This window comes from Lepisosteus platostomus, chromosome 14 (genome assembly GCF_059453375.1).
Source record: "Lepisosteus platostomus isolate fLepPlt1 chromosome 14, fLepPlt1.hap1, whole genome shotgun sequence".
NCBI lineage: Eukaryota > Metazoa > Chordata > Actinopteri > Semionotiformes > Lepisosteidae > Lepisosteus > Lepisosteus platostomus.
In genome coordinates, this window is record NC_142624.1 from 38,265,433 (window position 1) to 38,285,936 (window position 20,504).

General features: G+C 50.1%; 1 protein-coding gene across 7 annotated transcripts in view; it reads right to left on the minus strand.

Annotated features, from left to right (window-relative positions):
* The window catches only part of ptpn4a (protein tyrosine phosphatase non-receptor type 4a), a 64,737-nt gene extending 44,750 nt beyond the window's left edge, over positions 1 to 19,987 (minus strand). For 2 of the 7 annotated variants that reach the window (XM_088606197.1, XM_088606194.1), the window contains exon 1: positions 15,222 to 15,823. In XM_088606197.1, the coding sequence (XP_088462323.1) occupies positions 15,222 to 15,227 (6 nt within the window). In that variant the 5' untranslated portion in view covers positions 15,228 to 15,823. Of the gene's footprint in view, positions 1 to 2,466; positions 3,023 to 6,821; positions 7,223 to 10,622; positions 10,769 to 15,221; positions 15,824 to 19,749 lie in introns of those variants that run through there. The other 5 variants (XM_088606193.1, XM_088606192.1, XM_088606191.1 and 2 more) reach the window with 5 other exon arrangements.
* Between the last annotated feature and the right edge of the window lie 517 nt (positions 19,988 to 20,504).

The following is a 20,504-nucleotide window of genomic DNA, read 5'->3' on the forward strand; positions in this document are numbered from 1 at the left end:
AGCTGAAGAAACACACTTGCAAGAAAGCACTTCACCAAAGGAAAAGCTCAAACAGAAATTCCAACCACAAAAAAAAGAGCTGACGTAGGAACAGCTTTCGACTTGTGCTGCCTTCAACTCAAAACTAGAGTCCCGTTTAAGGCCATGTTTAAGTCAGAAATCGAGTGTAGGCACATTATAACGTTTCTTTCTGTGCAGAGCAGTGGGTTTTTGGCTTCCTGCTGCACACTGCCCTGCCCACGATCAGGTCAAGTTCATCTTGCAGTTCTTGGACCAGTAACCCAGGACGGGCTGTACTGTCTCCCTGCCTGGGCTCTTTTCTGACAAGCCCTTGCCCCTGCGAGGGAGGAGTGAGCTTCTGTTCCTGCACCTCTTCCTTGCTCCTTTCTCCTGACTGCATCTGCAACCAGTTTCCAGCACAAGACTCAGCACCTCAGCTTACTGTTGGGTTTTCAACTATTTTTCAGCTGCCTGGAATCCCGATTTCAAGAACTGGGGGGAGATTAAATGAAATGTATCCAGTTCGCAAGGTTTAAGATTATTACAGACTGTAAAACAGGATCTTTGATGACCCATTATGCGGGAGCTCTGTCTCATCCAAAGGTCAGCCCCTCCAACAGCACAACGTCTTTGGTCATCACAGTGGGGGCACTGCTTTGGAAACATAGAGGGTTCACGGATCATCTCACCAGGGTCTTTGGGACACGGTGACACTTCACAGGGGTCTGAGCTTCACAGAACTGGAGCCCTTCCCTTCAGCTCAGCCCGTCCGCAGGGTTCAACAGCCCCCCGACAGACATTCCACATTTACACGCTGGGCATTACACCACAGACTCCTACCACCCCGTCTCAACGGGACCAGCGGGGCTCTTGTCTCCTCCGTCTCCCGCAGTTGCTAGCTCCTGGATAGCTCCGGGAAGCAAACCCGGAAGCAAACTCTTCAGCGGAGCACTGCCCCACACAAGCCCGACGCCCGAGACACAACTCAAGGAGCCTTCTTACCTGGGCTGGTACCGCTCAGAGGAAGCTCACCAGCACCACCACCAGTCACCCCGGACTGAAAGCACCCCTGGGCGAGAGTGCGAGAAACACGCCAACCCCAGACACCCCTCTCGGCAGCTCCCATTGAGGTTTCATCTCTGGCTGCGACGCGCTGCCGCCCTTACGAGCTCAAGATCGATCCTGCTCTTTATCAGGCTCTCAATAATACCTCCCCTATTCGTCTCCCCATCTCCCTCTGCCCCCAGATCCGCCTGTCACTCCACGCTGGAAGCATTATGCAAATTTATTCCGAAAACTTCTCCGAGAGAGCATTCAATTTAAAGAGACGTGCACAAATGAAAAGCCCCCCCCCCCTGCCAGAGCTGTTCACAGACCCCAGAAGGGGAAGTCTGCATTTAGCACCAAACCAGACACAACCAGGCACGTTTCAGATCGTTCCTCTTTGTATGTTTTTTTTTAGTGTTGTGTCAGTCACACGCTAGCCTTCTGAAACCCAAAATAAATACGCTTCCTCAAGTGACCACTGCCACCGACACAGAAGGGCGTTCTTACGTCCAGAAACTGCACAGTCTTCTTCAGGGGGACTCGAGGACTTTCTTATCAATATTTTACACCATTTCCAAGCGCATGTATCGAAATCGTTTCCAGAACAAGAACTACGTGCAAAGGGCAACTGGAAAAGATAAGGGCAGGGATGGTGATCTCCGAACAAATCCGTATTTACCAGTCGCCCATGACCTTTATTTCAGTAGTTCCTGAGGTTTGGCAGCACGAATTAGTTATGTAGGCTTGCTCAAAATTTGAATAAAGGTTACAGTCCGTGGCGTCTGGCTAATAACTCCTCCTTGTCGGCCGTTTAGGTTCATCTGAAATCTCCGTCAAGCTTGAAGTCTTCTGACAGCAGCAGAACTTGATTTCCGCGAGTTTCTCCACTCGGGCCCACAGACGGAGCCTTTTTTCTGCCCCTCTCCGCACTTTCTCCACTCCACGTGTCCAGCTGTGAGGGGCCGAGCACCCCCGGCCGACACACACACGGCGCAAAGTTCACCTCGGGTGTCCGGGGAGGACCTACCAACACACACTGCGGTCCAGAAAGAAACAAAAACACGCTCCGGTTTTCAACTCGCTCCACCCCGTCACGGACCCCTGAAACCCATCGCCGAAGCCTCCTCCTTTTGTCTCTCTCAGCTTTTTGTTCGCAGGGTGAAGGGTGAAGGGTCTACCCCCACCCCCCCCCCCCGAGTGTCACTGACAGCCGTGGGCTCCGCTGCTGGCAGCCCTCAGAGCCGGGGGCCCGCCCGGAACACAACCGCGACAGGACCGCTCCAAACAAAAACCACACAACAGAACAAAAACACCGAACCTTTCGCTTTACAGACTCCAATCGGTTCCACTTCTTGAACCAAGGTGAAAGATTCGTTAGCTGAAAACGAAACGAGCCATTCATTTGCGAGGAACACCTACCCCTTCACTTTCGAGTGAATCGCCGAGACTTTTTACAGTGCTCATCCACTGCTACCACGACCCACAAGCCGTCGAAGCACAGCAAGGGCCCGTCTGCACTTCTAGGAGAACGGCTGCGTTTACACCGCCCCCCCCGTGCGGCCGTCCAGAAAAGGGTCTGCACAGGGTCCGAGCGCGTCCTGGGGGGGTCCGGCGCCGGGGACGAGGGGGCGCAGGCAGGAAGACGCCCGGGCGCGCTGGCTGGAGTACCCACCTGGAAACTGGTCGGAAACTGGAGGGGGTGGGCGCACTTCCCTTTACAAAATACTGGTCAGGCGGCAGGCCGCTTAGCTCAGCGGTTAAACAGCGGCGCAGCTCCGGGAAAACGATTACGAAAAAAGGCTGATGAGTCGCCGCGACACGGGTGCCGTTCAGAGGCGATGGCTCCCCGAAATGAAAGACGCCCGTAAAAGAAAAACAAAAACAACAATAACCACCCTCCGACTCCGGAGCAATTTCAGTCCGGAACCCCGAGATGCCGGGCTGAGGTCCCCAGCGTGTCTCTCTCGCACAGGACCGGTCTTCGGTGTCCAGCGGTGTGGACGGGTCCCCAGCGATAGGACGCGCCCGCGCATTGTGACGCCACAGACGAGGGCCACGCCGCGCCGTGACACGCGGGAGAGAGGCAAGGCTCCCTCGGAGACGAAGGACGTGTAGCCCTGCAGAGGGGCTGGGGACCTGTGTCCAGATCCCGGGGGCAGGTGTCATGCCTGCAGCAACAGCCCTGCTTGCTTCAGTCCTCTGCTCACCTTGCCATGCACTGGTCCCAAGACCTGCCCCCACGAGCCTGTTCCATGTCCGGCAGTCTAACGCCACTATCTTGCTTAATGGGAGCTTCCCCGCAACAGGTCCTCCAGAGGGAAAATGACGTGATCTTAACTTGAGAGACAGAACCTGCCAGATTGCTCCCGGGAGCCGCAGGATGGACTGGAGGTCCTGGAGCGGGTGCGAGTCAGGAGCGCACCGTCGCTAGCCAGCTCTGCGCAGTGCTGGAGCACCAGCTGGGAACGCAGGAGCTCGAGGTCACGTGTAAAGCAACATTTCACATCTTACATCAGGGCCTTCTTTCAGCTTGTAGCCTGGCAATACTGTACTCCATCCATCACTGCCTGAACAGCCTGTATTTTGTTGCAGCCTCCGAGGTCAAACAACGAGTATTTGGGCGCTACAGTACTTGAAAGAGAGGTGTCTCACTGAGGAGCTGGAGCTGTCCATGAGTTGGAGCTCTATCCCGCTGACGAGCCCCAGGCTCCGGGGGCTAAGTGCACAGTGAGATGTTTCAGAAGTAGCGCAAGGGTGACAGCCAATACACACAAGAGCAGGACTGCAATTCAATCACAGCAAGAAGGCAATGAAATGCCGAAAAGAGGGAACTGCTGTTTTTGGTACCGTTATCGAACTACTGAACTAAGCTGCCCTTAGCTTCTTTTCCCCAAGGAAACAATATCTGGCGGTATTGTACGTTCGGATTCCTAGTGGTGCCGTTTCAGCCTCGCGAATTCCAGAGGCCGCTGTCCGGTCGAGGACCAGGTGTGTGTGGAAGGGGACGGTCCACATCAAGCTGTCTGTGAGGGACAGGTCAGTCTACTGCACTCAGGCACAAATACACACCGTGGACTGCCCACAGGAGCACAAATGAAGTTTTATCAGTAATAGGGTTTTTGCTTTTCCACTGTTATGATGATCTAAGGGAACCACAGTTAAAGCATTGTAATATAGGTCCCTAAATATTTTCAGAAACTATTTGTGTTGCTCCAGATTTTTTTGATACACTGCCATTTAATAATTTAAAGAATGCAAGCCTAATTTTACTACTGGATTATATCTATAAATTTGCAGGGGAAAGAAAATGACAATTAGAAATAAATGGGAGGTTTAAAAAGTTATCTTCACACACGGATTGGTTTTATTAAAACGATTATTAAAAGTGTATTAACATCATCTAAAATCAGTGCTGATCCTGGACTGAGATATTCAACGGTTGAAAAAAAACAGATTAAAATAGATACAGGTCTGTATCTCCTCTAAAACTAGTTCTCTCCTCTATTACTGGTATGTCACTTTACTGAGTAATTAAATGCCCTGGACAGCTTGGACAGTCGCATTACTGTCACAAACAGCAGACAACTGCAGAATATCACCTCGACTTTAAACCACACGTAGGAGGAGTAAAATGACAAAAATGCATTTCTCTGTAGCATGAAAACCAGAAATTGGGAAAACAAATGCAGTATTTGCAACCTCCGACTGCGATGGTAAAATGAGGAGGAAGTATGGGGGGGGAGGTATGAAATTATTTTTCGGGTACTCTGTACAAACAGAAACACACATCAAACGGCCGGTGCAATCTGTGGACGTCAGCATTTTCTTTGATTTGCCTCAGAGCAGGAGGAGGGTGGGGAGAAGGTTTCTGTCTGCAGATATACAGTATGCGAAGGACGCAGGCAGAAGCAGCTGAAGGAGGGAACTGTGCAGACCCAGCTGGGGAAAAGCCTGACCTGGCGGTGGCCGGAACTGAGAAAGTGGACTCTCGCTCATCACAACAGTGTCCGCAGGGCTAAAGGGGTGGAAGAAACACATTTTCACTGTTCGGGGTTCTGCGGACTAAGAAAAAATCCTGCAATACAGCACAGATTAAGAATTTAATTTTTCCCCCAATTAAAGATACAAAAATCGAATGACTGAGAAATTAGAATTGCTCACTAAAAATAGTTGCTCATTTAACCTTTTTGGCGAGGCAGCCAGTATGTCCTCCTTTCTGGAACATTATCGAAGTCCAAACTAAAACACATGCCAGTTTTCCTTAAAGTAAACAGAGAGCATTCCCTTACTGCTCCGCTCACCCGGCAGCGTCACGCAACAGGACCTCTTCACGTTCATCACCTGGGCGAGACGAACGCAGGCGAAAACCACACACCTGCCTGGGGACACTGTCAACCCAGCGGCGGGCCAGCTGTCCTCGGGGCGAGCTCGCCCCGCCCCGCCCCGCGCCCGACAAACAGGACCGCGCGCCTGTCGGGGATTCACGGAGGAGTCCAGGGACGGGGGAGAACGGACGAGCCTTCAGGGCCCGGAGGCGGGCAAGGAAGGGACCGTCTCGGGCCGGTCCTGCAGAGCTGAACCGCGGGCCGTACCCCAGACGAGCCACGCCAGCCGGACGTCACCCGACGCCCACTCGGGCGAAGGAGGAGCCCTGCGCTCCCGGCGCCACGGGCTCGGGCTCGGGTCAGGACACGAGCCGACTGTGAGCGGACTCCCCCCAAGTGGCAGAGCTCAGTGAATTGTGGGAGAGGGTTAGGGTGGGACACAGCGCCCCCTCTGGCTCGGGGGTGGCACTGCAGGCCAGGGTGTGAAACACACAACAGCCGTAATCAGGAGGGTACTTAAGAAAAAACTGAGCTTGTTATTGGAGAACTTTCCTACAAAAAAAAATGAAGAATCGGTATACTCAATTGTTGTAGTTACCATATCCAAATTTGCTTGAAACACTAATTTACACTGTTTCACAAGGAATGCTAAAAAGGAGCTCGGCGGATCCGATACTCCAGAATGGAAATGCGGTTCAGAAGAGGGATGAGAACATGATCCCTTTTAAGTCTTGATGGGCAACACCAGCTACTTACAGGATCTACTTCCTAAATTTACGCGTTCTGATTATTACAAGTCACAATTTGTTTCAGACAAAACTGTGAATGGAGATTTCATCATGACGTAACCCATCTGTCCTTCCCGTCGACTGCGCATTAACATTTTAATTAGCGATCGTGCTTCTGTGTAGAAAAGAGGAAACGAATGGCATTATCAGGCAGACTGTTTTAAACAGAGCCAAGGCAGTAAATGTAGACAGTGTTGAAAGCTGTCAATCGAAGAGACCACTGCCAGCCTAATCCCTAATCCCACGAGTTGGCTGAAAGAGAACTTCTAAAACACTCCACCCAGAACTGTTCTACGGCTTTAAAATAAAACCAGAAAATGACCCAAAAACAGCACATCCTGTTGGGCGTGATCTGCTTAAGAGTTCACCATTTTCCCCTGAAGAAAATCACATTTAAGCTGAGTGCACACAGGGAAGATGGGCAATACAATACAAGTCACAGGTTAGCTGCCATGGAGCTCTGTAAAGAAGCAAGACTCCTACAAACAGAACCTCTCATCCTCATCTCCTGTCCATCTCAGGAATGACTTTCCATTATCTGTTTTTCACAGAAAGCGAAAACACGAAGAAACATCAGGAAACCATCCCAACACGGATAAAGGCGACTTATACAGTAAAAAGAAAACGCTGAAAACTTTAGAACAAGCCAAGTCGCGCTTACTTGCTAAAACATTCCTGCCTTCATGCCGTGGCTTGTCTGTGAAAGGAGTGAGGGTCGAAGCAGGAATTGAGAGGTCAGTTCGTTTCAGATTCAGGCCAATTAACCTCCGCCCCGGGAGAGCTGGACCTCTGTCCCGAGAGCACAGCGAAAGACGGATGTGACCGTGTTCGGCGGAGTCCCAGGACCTCGACGAGCTGGCGCAGTTTTAAGTTTCAGATTCCGAGCGGCGCGGCCGTTTAATCTTTCAGCGATGGCAAGACCGAGAGTCGGAGCCACCTGCCCGTGCGAACGCAAGACTTCGACACGCCGCGGGGCCTGCGATCACCAGCAGCACGTTTGTGCGTTTTCAAGGAAAAAAAATCTTCATGAGCTCAGTCCCGCCCCATTCCTCGCACCTCCACTGCGGAGACCTTTGTCTCGCGTATATACTGGCAGTGGGCTGGCATCCACACTCACCTGGTGTCCCCTTCTCACAAACTCTCCGTTTGTTTTTAAGAAAAGGAACTCACTTCCCCAGTAGAAGTAGGGGCGTCTCCCTGCTTCCCGTGCAGGTGAACACACTCATTCTACAGCTATGTAAACACGAACTGTAACCAGATCCTAGCGCTGTAATGAGCCGGCCTGCCTTTTTCACAGCCCGCAGCTACATTTAGCAACACTGACACAAACACAAATGCAGCGGAAAACAGCGAGAGAATTCTGTGGCTCCCACCGTGGGGACGGATGAAGAATTTACCAGAAACACAGCATGGAGATCAGAGCACAGCACTGCTGGGCAGCAAGGCTGCAAACAGGCCGTCCAGGTCAGCTGCATGAGTGAGATACCTGAAGCGAAACGCACAGATGCTGCAGCTGACACTGGGAAACGAGTGTCCGGCGACTGAGCATGTTTCAGAGCTGACAAACGTAGACGCGAAGGAAAAAACAAATACCGCCTCAGCGGCTGTAGTCTTAAACTGAGAGTTAAAGAAGAGCAATCTGGGTAAAAACACCGACATACGGGTGGGTGATGCAAATAACCCCCAGTGTGTACAGCGTTTCAGGAGGCGTTGGGACGGTGAACACTGCAAATGCAAGGGATTAAGACAAAAAACACCTTTAATCGGAAACAGGAATTTCATCCAGTGCCTGTGCTTAGTTGCATTTACCTCCATTTGGAGAAGATTCAACCCCGCAGGGTTTGCAGATCTCAAGAGCCCCATCAATGTTCACCGGGTCCTAAGAGTTTATACCTCATACTCTTCGAATTTCATGTATGAAATAAGCTCACTTCTGATTCTCATTTCTTTCTAAATCTGTTTTTTCCAATTAAGCTCAAAAAGCACAATATTTAGGAGTTTGGGGGACCGATTTAGAGAACATGATTCTCTTTTGTTTTTTAGAAAAAATAATCAAAACGAGGAAGCTTTGTTGACATTTGTTCTTTGCTCACCTTCAGCAGGAAGCGAACGAGTTACAACAAGCCAAGTTTCTAATACATCAACAAGTGCCACATGCCAGACACCTCGGACGGAGAAGGTTGTACTGCACTGGATTGGAGATGAAGCTCTTTTTTCATGACTCTACGAAGCTCAGGCTTAACACAGCAGAGACTGCACAAACACTCTTGTTCACACATCCCAATATGCACATGTCCAAAACTGCTGAACATTATTCACTTAGAGCCCAGGCTGCCACCTGGGAAATGAAAAACTCCATCCATGGAGAACAAACCGAAGACTAGCTCCCGATTTTTTGGAAAGCAATTGCAAAACATAAAAAGTCTTATATTGATATCTATTTAATTTAATCTCGCTTTTTGAGTAATTCTGAGACATTTCCCTTCATATCGTGAGAAGGTGTGTACTATACCCTGTGCTCTCTGCTCAACTGACTTGAGTTAATGTGCAATCAGGAACAAGAGCCAATGGTACAAACATTTTCAGGCAAACAACAACAACTGCATCCAAGATCTAATAATGTCACAAACATGAGTCATCCAATAACAGCTATCTAAAAATGTGTTAAATCAGACTTTGAAAATAAACTAAGCTTCACAACCGGTTTTAACAGTAACCATGAAGACAAGTACTATTTTTTAATTTTTTAATGTAATCCAGTAAAAAAGTCCAGTGACTTCAACACAGGCTTTCAAATTTGTAATAAATATTACGTGAAAATAAACCCTGTATAGTAGTATGTACTGTATAGTAGTAACAATCGTATTACTATGCAAGAGGGAGAATTCAGAAATCGGGGCATAATTAGCTACTAACGAACGAACCGGGGGTACTGTACTGAAGGAAATGCCATACGATGCACGAGATGATCAGCTGAGCTCCTAACTACGTGGTCGTTAAACCACACCAGTGACACTTCGGAAGAGTAAGCATGTTAAACCCTGGTCTTGCTGAAATCCACTTTAGGCTCGCTCGGTCTGGATTCCCTCACTTCAGCTGGCGAAGGACTTTTCTCCCTCACACGCTAGCCTGCCGCGGAGAGCAGCTGTCCGGCCCGCGCTCTGGCGTCCCCCTGCACGAAGAGCAGCGGGCGCGACCGCGGCGCCGCGGGGCCCAGTCCACACGCCGGGCTCCGTGGAGACAAGACAAGCGCCGACCCAGGCGCCGCGGGGAAGGTCCCGCCATCGCGGCCGGGCAAAGCCAGGGGGACGCAGGGAGGCCCGGAGCCCGCGGGTGGAGGGCAGCTGGGACAGCGGAGGAGCTCAGCGACGGGGACCTGAGCGAGGGCTCTGCGGGGAGCCAGGGAGCTCAGTTGGTCCAGTGCTGGCCATGACACGGAGCAGCGAGACCTGATCATCTCCCACATGGGGCACGCCCAGCCCCGGGGGGCGTGGCAGACCGCGCGGTCGCTGTGGCAACGTGGTGGTGCGAGCCACCATTCGCACGGGTATCACAGTAATTCTTCTGACTGATTACTACTGTGACAAACTCACACAAGATACAAGATACACAATACTGATCATCCAAAAGAATAACAACTTTTATGCACCAGTTTCATGCCTGACAAGTTTAAGTGATTGGATTGTTAAATATCTAAGGATACAACAGGGCTAATGATGGATTTCATTCCTTACTTTAAACTAAAGTTCATGTAGGATGGCACAATATCCTGTTTTGGATAAAGCAGTTAGAAAATGGTTGGATGAAGATCGTTTACTTATTTCTGTAATCTTAACATCAGAGAAAAGGAACTGAATTAAAATCTGATTATTTCCATTGTGGGTTTTCTTTAGAAAAAGCAAAAAATACTGTAGGCAAATGCAATACATTCCACTAGACTTTAAAACCATTCATCATAATGAGAACAAAAAACAGTTATCACAGTTTGCAGTATAACTTAATCTTTCAATCTGGCTTTAGTACGATAATATGTATATAGGAAACATTTAAAGTGATTCTTATCAAGGTGGGTACTTTCTAGAGACTTAGTTTTTCCACGGAAACACCATCACAAAAATGTACGCAGTGTTCCATTCCACATGATGAAACAAAGAACGTGCCCTAAATAACCCAAGTTTACAATTAAACGAGCAGCACCTCACCATGTCCTCCGACCTAAACCTGCGCGACACTTCCTTCTAACGATAGATACGTGCTGCTCATCTTGTGCGTCCGGCAATCCGATAAAGCTCGCGCTAAGCCGACTGCTGCAATGTCTCAATTCGGTTTACCAACGCGACGACAGTGCGTGCATCTAAAAGCAAAACAGCATTTGCAGTGAGGGCAGATGAATGATTGAGCGGCCCCGGGCAGGGAATCAGCTCGTCTGCTTTATGTACCAAAATATCATAAAAGCCATTACCAGTAACAGAATTCCTGTCTGCCGACCTCATTCTCCCACCAGCTCGCTCCTTTCATTCTTAAAGCTCCAGAACGACCAGCGCTTGCTTCATTCATATTTTCAATGCTGCACACCCCCAGAGCTGCCGCTGGAAACGCTAAGCCCAGCTATTCCCTTTCACTGCGGCCTGCACACACGCGGCATTGTGCACACCTCCCCCTCTGCACCAGCTCAGTGGTCTCTCCTGCTGCCGCCTGTCCGCGCTCATTCACTGCAAAAGGGGAGTGAGACACGCCGTCTTCTGCAGTCGCCACGAATCCGGTTCCTTTGGTGATAAAGGACAAACTTACCATGTGTGTCTAGAGCAAATCAGTTTGTTTGTTTTTTAATCATGACGCTTCCATTTCCGAGCAGGAAGCTGGATGAAATCAGCCCTTAGGGATCGACTCCGTTCATTTCTATTTAACATTCCTCTTTACTTTTGCTTTTTTAATACGTATCGTATTAGGTTGTGTATTTGTGCGACACTCACATTTTCACCTTTTGCCTTATTGGAAAGCTCTACAAGACGTCACAGAGGGAGCCAGAAAAAATAACGATGACAAAAATAAACCGGTCACAAACCAAATAATACATGACAATTCCAATGCTCCCATACGGCAGGCCTGGCGTCGTTTCACTATCTCGATCTAAAGACAAACGCACACATACCACACAGTTCTATGGGTCTACAGCTGCCGGCGAGCAAAAGTATTCAGACCGAGACACAAAACACCTGTATGGAAAAGCAAACCTTTCCGGTGCGGGACAGGGTATCAGCCAAGGGTTTTAAGAAAAGGCTAAAATAAAAGCTCCCCCCAGCGAGTCCACCTGCCTGCAACGCCAGCTTGGCTCTAGAACGTGGGACCGGTGATTCACGAGAGGAAGCCTTTCCTCCCTTCGAGCCCGCCCGGGCGTTAGCAAGCACTCCGCCATGCGAGTCAAATTCTACAGCTCCTGCACACCTCCAGCTGCTCCACAGCCCTGGGAGGGAGAGAGTCAGCAGGGGAAATGCCACAAGGCCGGACGCCATTATGCAGATCTGTTTGCAGGACCAGAGACCCTGGCTTCCTAGCGTGGGACGCAGTTCCTCAATGCAAAAGCACAGCAACGAGGCTAACACCATCAAAGACAAAATACCGCTTCATCACCTGTTCCTTCCAGCAGTGAAGGGGCCAGACTGGACTTCTGCCTTGTCTAGGTCACTTCATCTTCCTATCTGGTTCAGAAACTGAGATCACAGTAGGCCCATATGCAGCTACAACTGAGGACTGTGCTTATGAAGGTTTCGAATAATGAGCCTGGAGTTTGTGGGCACTGCTGAATGAGTACTAGTGACTTGTCCAGCATGTTACAATGTACAGTACAGTGCATTAATAATAATAATAAAAAACATTTATATGACACCTCGAAAATCAATCATCTCCAAGCACTTACTAGCCTCTTTCTTGCTACAAATTAAGCGATATCCCCCAAAGAAAATACTGCCAGCAACCACATACTCATTCGCAAGTGGAGCAAAGGAATTAGTAATGAGTGCAAGCACGTTATTAACAGGAAATTATACCCATCTAAAAGTAACAAGTAAATCAAATAAATGTATCAAACGTATCAATAAAAGTATCAAATAAATGCCAACTCAAATCAACCCACTGTACAAATTTTAGTCAAAACCTTCAAAAAAATCTTATCACAGATGACACATTATGCAAAATGATTTATAAATAACTAAAAGAAAGGCAGTCAGACCAGCAACACACAAAAAGGTTATTTACATTAAATTCCTCTAATAACCCACATAAGGTTTAAAGCACTCCACACATCTACTGAGAGTGCTCAGATACGGACCACTTCTGTGTGTGCTCGTTTATAGCAGGATCTTTATCACGATGCAACATGTGTTCAATACAGGTGAATGAATGGAAGATAATCCGTTTTTTTTTTTATTGTGGCACGTCTCGCGCCAAAGTCACAGTGAGTAAACCAGGTGGGTCTTTGAACCTCTGCAAACTGACTGATTTAAACATGCCCTTGACCCAAAACGAACCGGTGGACTTGATACAGTGTTGGCAGGTCTGGCACTACCATAAAGAGTCCTGTACGATGGAGGGCAAGCACGTTCCAAATGCCCTCGCAGTATTAGTACGTAGTAGTTCAGGTGGGGAGCTGCGTCAGCATGCGTAGGCTGCAAAGGAACAAGTAACAGGTTTATTCCATGCTGAAAAAAAGAAGAAAGAGAACACAACGTTTCGGCCGTGGAGCCTTCTTCAGGTGTGACACCTAAAGAAGGCTCCACGGCCGAAACGTTGTGTTCTCTTTCTTCTTTTTTTCAGCATGGAATAAACCTATTACTTGTTCCTCATTAGTACGTAGTACTTCAGGTGGGGAGCTGCGTCAGCATGCGTAGGCTGCAAAGGAACAAGTAACAGGTTTATTCCAGGCTGAAAAAAAGAAGAAAGAGAACAACGTTTCGGCCATGGAGCCTTCTTCTTTTTTTCAGCATGGAAGAAACCTATTACTTGTTCCGTATTAGTACGTATCCCACTTGTGGGCTCATCCACGCACACGATCCTTTGTGAAACCTTCACACAACCGTACCTGTCCCATATCCATGAATAAGTCTAATTTACTACCAGTGCGTATATGCACACCAGGGGCTCAGCAGGGACGTGCCAACACTGAGACCCACGGTCTCACCTGGCCTTCCTGAGGACCCCCGCAGACCGCCATGTCAGGGGCGTGCGAGCCATGTCCGACAGTGACGCCGCGTGCACGCCAGCCCCGGAGCCGTGAGAACACGGGACAGGTCACAGACGAGAGGAGCCATTCGACCCCAGCTGTTTCCTGCAAGAACCCGGGGGGGGGGTGTCGGCTTCAACAACGTGTGCTGGGGTGACCTGTTCCATACTCCCACCACTCTCTGCATAAAGCACTTCCGCCTGCGTCCTGCCCCGGACCGTGTTTCACCGCTCATCCTGAAGGGAGCCGCTGAGGGTCTGCAACACCCTCGCAGGCGGTGCAACAGCCACTACTACACAGCCGGGCCCGTGTCGGTGTGGCCGATTGGGTCGCTCATTTCTGCTGCTCTGGGTTGAGCACCAGGCACGAAGGAAAACTAGGATTCAGTGACAACTTATGAGCACTGGAGGCTCCGTCAAAAAGAAATGCCTCTTTTTCGTTTTTCCCTCTCCCACCCTCCAAAAACACCCCGTCTCCCCACCATCTCGCAGCCCGAAACCAGTTCCTCCCCAGACCCCGTGTGGGTGAAGGGCGAGCCGCTGACAGCTGTCCATCTGCGCAGCCGGTCCCGTCACCGTCCGAGCTCTGAGGCTCTTTGCCAGGCAAAGGGAGGGCGGCGAGCCGGACGCCATTCCCGGGGAAAGGGCAGACTTATCGGGACCGCCTGCCTCGCCAGCCAGCTGCGAGGTCCCCACGCCGCGCGGCATGCCCACGGCCATGCGCGGTGGCCAAGCAAGCGCCACGCCACGCCCCTGTGCAGCTGGGCGTGCGGAGTGTCCACTACACGCCACCCAGTCACCCGGGGGGGGCTGTACTGTAAAGCCCCCGAGCCAGGCCTCGCCGGGCACCCCGCTCGGGCAGGTCATTTCGCCCACCAGATCACACGCGAGAAATGTTCGGTGTTGAAGCCGGCGTTGCAAAGGCCAACCGCCTTCCCGTGTTGTGGGTTTTCCGGATGAGCGGCCGGATTTCCCCCTTGTGTTGGCACATCCGCCGCGGTACCGGGAGACCCCGGGAGCTGGCCTCCAGCCGGAGCTGCGCGGTGCCCCCTGCCCGCACGGTCCGCCGGACCTCCCGGAGGGGCTCGGGCAGCGCACACACCCCGCAAGCCCAGCTCGGCTCTCGGTCCGCCGGTCCACCTCCGGCAGGGCACGGCGAGATGCAGGAGGAGACCCCGGGCCGCAAAACCCGAGTTCGGGTCATCATGCAAACTTAAAAACTCCCATCTCCGGCACCGAACTTTGCAAGCCAGCGAGGGAGACCAGCTCTGGAATCCGGTCACGGGAGATTTCAGAGCCCACGTATCCCGACATAACCCTCCCCGTGATCGGGAGACCCGTTTCAATTCGGCCGCTATTCCAGCCTCGTCGACAAGACCCCCCCCATATTTTTCCACAAAAAGCGCGTTCAACCGGGATGGATCCGGCGAGCTGCGAACGGCCCGTCTCTCCGAGCGCTGCGTGAACACTTGATCTTAGCCAAAAGGCCGTGAACACGTCTCGCCTGCGGAGGTGGTGGTTGTTGTTGTTGTTGTTGTCAGCTCGGCTCGCATGCAGACCGGGAAAACAGCCGTTCCCCGGACCCAGGGCGGCAGAGCTCACCGGACTGCAGACAGCCCGTTGCATCATGCAGGCGCTCGGGTCCTTCCAGCAGCCTACCTACACGCTACAGCCTCCCCGGAGGGCGTCCCTTCCCAAACGCGCAGCTACCCAGACGTTTCCATGTTTGTTTGTTGTTTGTTTTTTTTTCGCCCGTGGTTCCCCGCAGCCGCGGAACCAGCCGGCAGTGTGCTCGCACCGCGGGTCCCGGAGCGGCCCTGGGTTCAACGCGCTGACCGCTTACCTTCATCAACTGCTCCAGCACGATTCTGTTGTTTTCTCTCTCTTTCTTTCTTTCTTTTTTTTAATGGGAGAGGGGTGTTAAGAGGGGAAAGGGTGGTGGAGCGGATCCCAGTTTCAATTCACCCGCTGCAGACCCACAGCGGCAGCAACATCATCATCATCGCTCATCACAGCCGAGCCTGCGCGACCACTGCGGGCCTCCCGGGTCGGATCGCACCTCGGGCGGCGAGAATAATCCACGGCACGGGGGGGTGCAGGCGCACAGAGCAGCCGGGAGACACCAGGCGCCCACAGCGCGGCGGGACCTCAAGCGCGACCCCCCTGCTCTCGCCTGTCCATGCGTGTGCGGACGCGCTGGCGAAAAACCCACTCAAGACTCAGGAGGAAAAAAAAAAAATACGAAGAGAGAAATCCAACCCTAAAAAAAAAAACCCCAAACGTAAAAAAAAAAAGAGGGGGGGAGAGAAGGAGAAGGAGAGGGCCCGGTCTCCTCGCCGCCGCCGTCTCGTCCTGCCGCGCGCTAGCGCTCCCACTCGCCGAGGCTGCAGGCGCGCGCTCACCCCGCTGCTGCAGCTGCAGCGCGAGCGACAGCAGAGCGACGTAACATGGCGCAGCCTCCGCAGCGCGAGGGCGGGCCGGGAGGGAGGGAGGGAGGCAGGAGGAGGGGGGGGCGTGGCCCTGGGAGCGCTGCCTCGGGAACAAGGTCGCGGGAGCGCGCCACGGGCGGCGGCGGCGGCGGCGCGCACGCCCCTCTGCGGACGGTCCCTCCTCCTCTCCTCCCCGCCCCACGACCCCCAGATCCGGACCTGCCGGACAGACCCGGCGGCCGCCTGCTCCCTGGCCGGGGGCGTTTGGGATTTGTCTGTGTCCGAAGCCAGTGTCCAGGAGTCATCGGCGTCTGAGGACCCGAGGAATTAGTTAGGAGAGGGGAGGCCGCAGAGCTGATGAACCTCGGGACATCGGGCAGTTTGCGACTCTACACGACTGAGACTACGGGATTAAACCTAGTTTATGGTTAATAATTAATTCCTTACCGTTATATACCGCTGTTCTGGACACACCACTCAAAGCGCATTACAGGTAATGGGGACACCCCACCCCCCACCAGTGTGTAGCCCCAGCTGGATGACGGTAAGCATTAACATGTCATTTAAGATGAGCATTTGTATTCAAAAACAAATCTCCCTTTTTCAAAGTTTTGCAGGATCTTGAGAAATCGGTCGCGCAAGGTACAAAAGCCGATCCCGGAAGAAGCGTTCTTGACATGTTGGCCTCTTTGTGAACCGATTCTCTCTTCTTCTTGTTAATCGGCGTCTTGGATCGATTGACGAGGAGCCCCTGCCGCCTGTGGCCCTTGGTCTCGGACAGCCACATCACAGCCACAGCGACTGTCGGACAGCTTGGTGGGGCGGCAGTGTCGCTAGGGCGAGGGATCCGGGAGGATGTCCACAGTGAACATCCCCGTGGACACAGATTCCCGTGTTCCGTCGTGGCCGAGTAGGTGTACACGAGTCCCCTCGACCTCTTCCCACGCCATGTCCGTTTGCCTTTTTTTCCCTTCTGTCTGAAACTGAAGGACGGACACCAACTGATTTGACGTATCACGTCGTCAAAGCCTGGTCGGCTCTGTAATGGGCCGTTTCGGTCCACAGCTCCAAGGCTGTGACATATGTTCGGCACGATGGCGTGGGTGGCTCCGCTGCATCACAGCTCTGGGTTCACTTGTGGCGCCGGGACCCTTCTGTGGGGAGCACAAATTGGTCTCCTCCCGTTTTGCGGCGGTTTCTTGCAGGAAACTCCGGCTTCCCCACCGTTCCCGCGAACATACCGGCTAACTTAACCGGTGTGTTTATATTCCCCGTGTGTGTGCGCGCCCAGGTGAGGCTCTGGGATGCTGTGACACCTACAGTACCAAGAATAAGTGGATTTCTGATCATATGTGGATTTGGTCACGGTTCAGTGAATGAATTCACTTGGGATTAAAGATGACATTATAAATGACACAAAATCCCATTTTACTGGCGACTAAACCTAACCTTATTTCTCAGGCTGACAGGTCTTTTAGAACTGATTTCCTCCACAGCCAAAAAAATGACAGTGTATGATAACTCCCAGGCAAGATATTTACTGTTTAAACATCTGTTGTTTTCCATTTGGATGTAATAAATTAATCTGTGCATTCTATTATCAATCTAAAGTAATAAGTTAGAGTAATTAGTTGTTTGCGTACTTTCTGTTTTCCATTTTAGGAAATGAATGCTGTCATTTGTGAATCTGAATCTCGCGTTGTCATGCGACGGACTGCTCACATGCAATGTAATATAGACTAAACAGGTTTTACTGTATTTTGTATTCACGTTTTTAAATACGAAAATGAAAAATGCATTTAAAGTAATCGATTGCCATATGTTTTACAAGGAGAAAGCAACTAATTACAAGACATATTGCACTGAATTTTGATTATGCTGGATAATGATGTACACATGAGCTATTACTTATTTTCTCATCTTGTACCATATGTTCTCACGAAGAGATATAAATAAACACCTTTAAGAGGGTTATGATGGCGGGTAGATTCGCAGGTTAAAGCCGCCCATTTAAACTGAAACAGCACCGCTGCCCGCGCACAAAATGAAACTCCTCTCTGTGCAGTTTTGCAACAGATACAAATCCCGATCTGTTTGCGCGTTTCTGGAGGCCAGCAGAGTGCTGTCACAGCTCAGTGGGACGATCCACTCGAAAGTCATGAGACAGCTGTTTTCTCATCGCTGCCGGATTTTCTCGTCTCTGCATCTCTAAGGATGTTCGCTTCCTCACTAAAACGGCCAGACCTATCTGAACAATCCGGGCCGCTCCTTTTAAGTTGCGATTCCTGCCGCCCCTTTAAGAGAGTTAGTGACACCTGGTGGTTGTGTTTGTCCACAATGAACGGTGTTGTACTACTGACAAATACCAGCAAGCTCAATTTGAAATGAATCGGAAATGTCATTAGGGCCGCCTTGTAGAATGGAAATTTTAAAGAAAACAAATTCATACCGTATGTAGATTTTTTCTTTATCAAGAATAGCAAATAACCTTACTCTTATCTTATTTCATGTGTGTGGATAGCTAATAAAGATAGTCTTATCTTATTTCATGTGTGACCTTGCTCAGGTTTTTTTCATTATATAAAAAGCTTAAATGTGCGTTTCAAAACACGTATATGTATACATTGCTTTTGCTTGTCCTGTACATGAAACCAAAGGCATCTGGTAATGAGCTTCATCAGACCACATTTCATATATAATGTAAACGTTTTATCAGACACGATTTAAGTTGAGATAACGGCACTAGAACTTTTCTAACTGTAGGGAGCGTACAAATCCTCGAGAAAACCGGCGGGGGAAACGCTTCACCCGAAACCACGGCAGATGTAAGACTCCTCTTTAACTGCAGAGCACCCAGCCACCGAAACCCACCACCCGTATTCCGTCAGGAAATAATAATAATAATAATAATAATAATAATAATAAAATAATAATAATAATAATAATAATAATAATAATTGCTTACACTTATATAGCGCTTTTCTGGACACTCCACTCAAAGCGCTTTACAGGTAATGGGGACTCCCCTCCACCACCACCAATGTGCAGCCCCACCTGGATGATGCGACGGCAGCCATAGTGCGCCAGAACGCTCCCCACACATCAGCTCTCAGTGGGGAGGAGAGCAGAGTAATGAAGCCAGTTCATAGAGGAAAGATGTGGCCCTCGAGCCCTGGTCAGAGAGATAAATACACGATCATTCACAGACACGTGTGTATCTGCGATCGTGAAAGCTGGTCCTCTCCACCCTCTATGGGGCTGGCACTCAGGTGGGCTTGCCTCCGTTCCTCACTGAGCACCTGAGCTGCGTGAACGTCTCCGACTGCCCACCTCATGGTAAAGCTGATTAGCTGAAGGTAGGTAGCATCAGGTCTTTTCACCTTACCACAGACCCTGAATGCATAGCTGACTTGGCACCACAAATCAAACCTTCAACCATGCGGTTGAGGATTCGCTCAGCTGGCACTGTACACTACAGCAGAGGAACCTTACAATGCCTGTTAGAACCCTTCCTCAAAGCTTCATGTTTTCTGTTTGAAAGCTTGCAGTGGGTTTCTTGGAATTAAATATTCAAGCCCCTGTGAATCTTATGAACACTTAGTGTAGGTCAAGGCAGTCAAAAGAGGCCATGCTGCAGCACTACTTTAAAGTAGCCTGACAAACTTATAGTTTACACAAACACGCAGATTAGCATGGGGAACAGCTTCAGTCACACCATAACTAAAATCCACTTCATTCTTTTTTCTCTTCAGAATGAACTTCTTTTTAGAAACCCAAAAGAGGTTATAAACAAGACAGTACCACTAGAACCATCTGGCTCTTTCAGTTTAGACAGAAGACTCAGCTGGAACTCGGCTGAGCTGTTTCTTGAAAGAAGCCTTCGTATCATTTTTGACAACATGGCTGTTCCAGACTCCCACACCCCTCTGCGTAAAAACATACCTCCCATTTTCTCTTGCGTTTAAACGCACTTCGCCTTAGTTTCCATTTGGATCTTCTGGGTTGTGGCGATTCTCAAGAAGTCCATTGGGTTGCCGATAATTTAAAGAAACTATTACCATGTACGATCCCTTCAAATAACATAAATTCTGCACATAACATTGCATCCAGATGGATTTTGTTCAGTGTACTTCCCTGCTGCAATGTGCACTGTCACTGCGAGCTAGCTTGGGGGAACACTCTGTCCCGTAATGATATCACAGTGTAGAGACAGAGTATTACATGGATAAGAACATCAGGGCGATACAGCTAGCAGGCACTGTGTGCAAACTGGAGTTGGATGTCTGCCACAGCTAATTACTAGGTTTTTATTTCCAAGCTGCCTGTAGGGCTGATGGCTCAAATGTGATTAGAACTAAATATAAACTTTTAAATTTAGCATGCTGTCTAAATATGCCACTATCTGGAAATAAGCCAGGAAAAAAATCAGAAGGAAATTAAATATCTCTCGGGTTGCAATTGAAAAACCCTACCGAGCTCCTTATCATTTAGAAAAGAGTCCGAGGCATACAGTATGACTGTTTTAATTTCCTGGATTCGATCGAAGCGGTCTCTCACAAATGCACAGCCCACACCCATCCACCTTAAGATCTTTCAATGTGATTTTAAATAGCACACAACAGTATAGCTTCTTATAAATGCCCTGACGCTGTAATTCATCCTCGATGATCTAGACTGTCTGTACAACACGCTGTCAC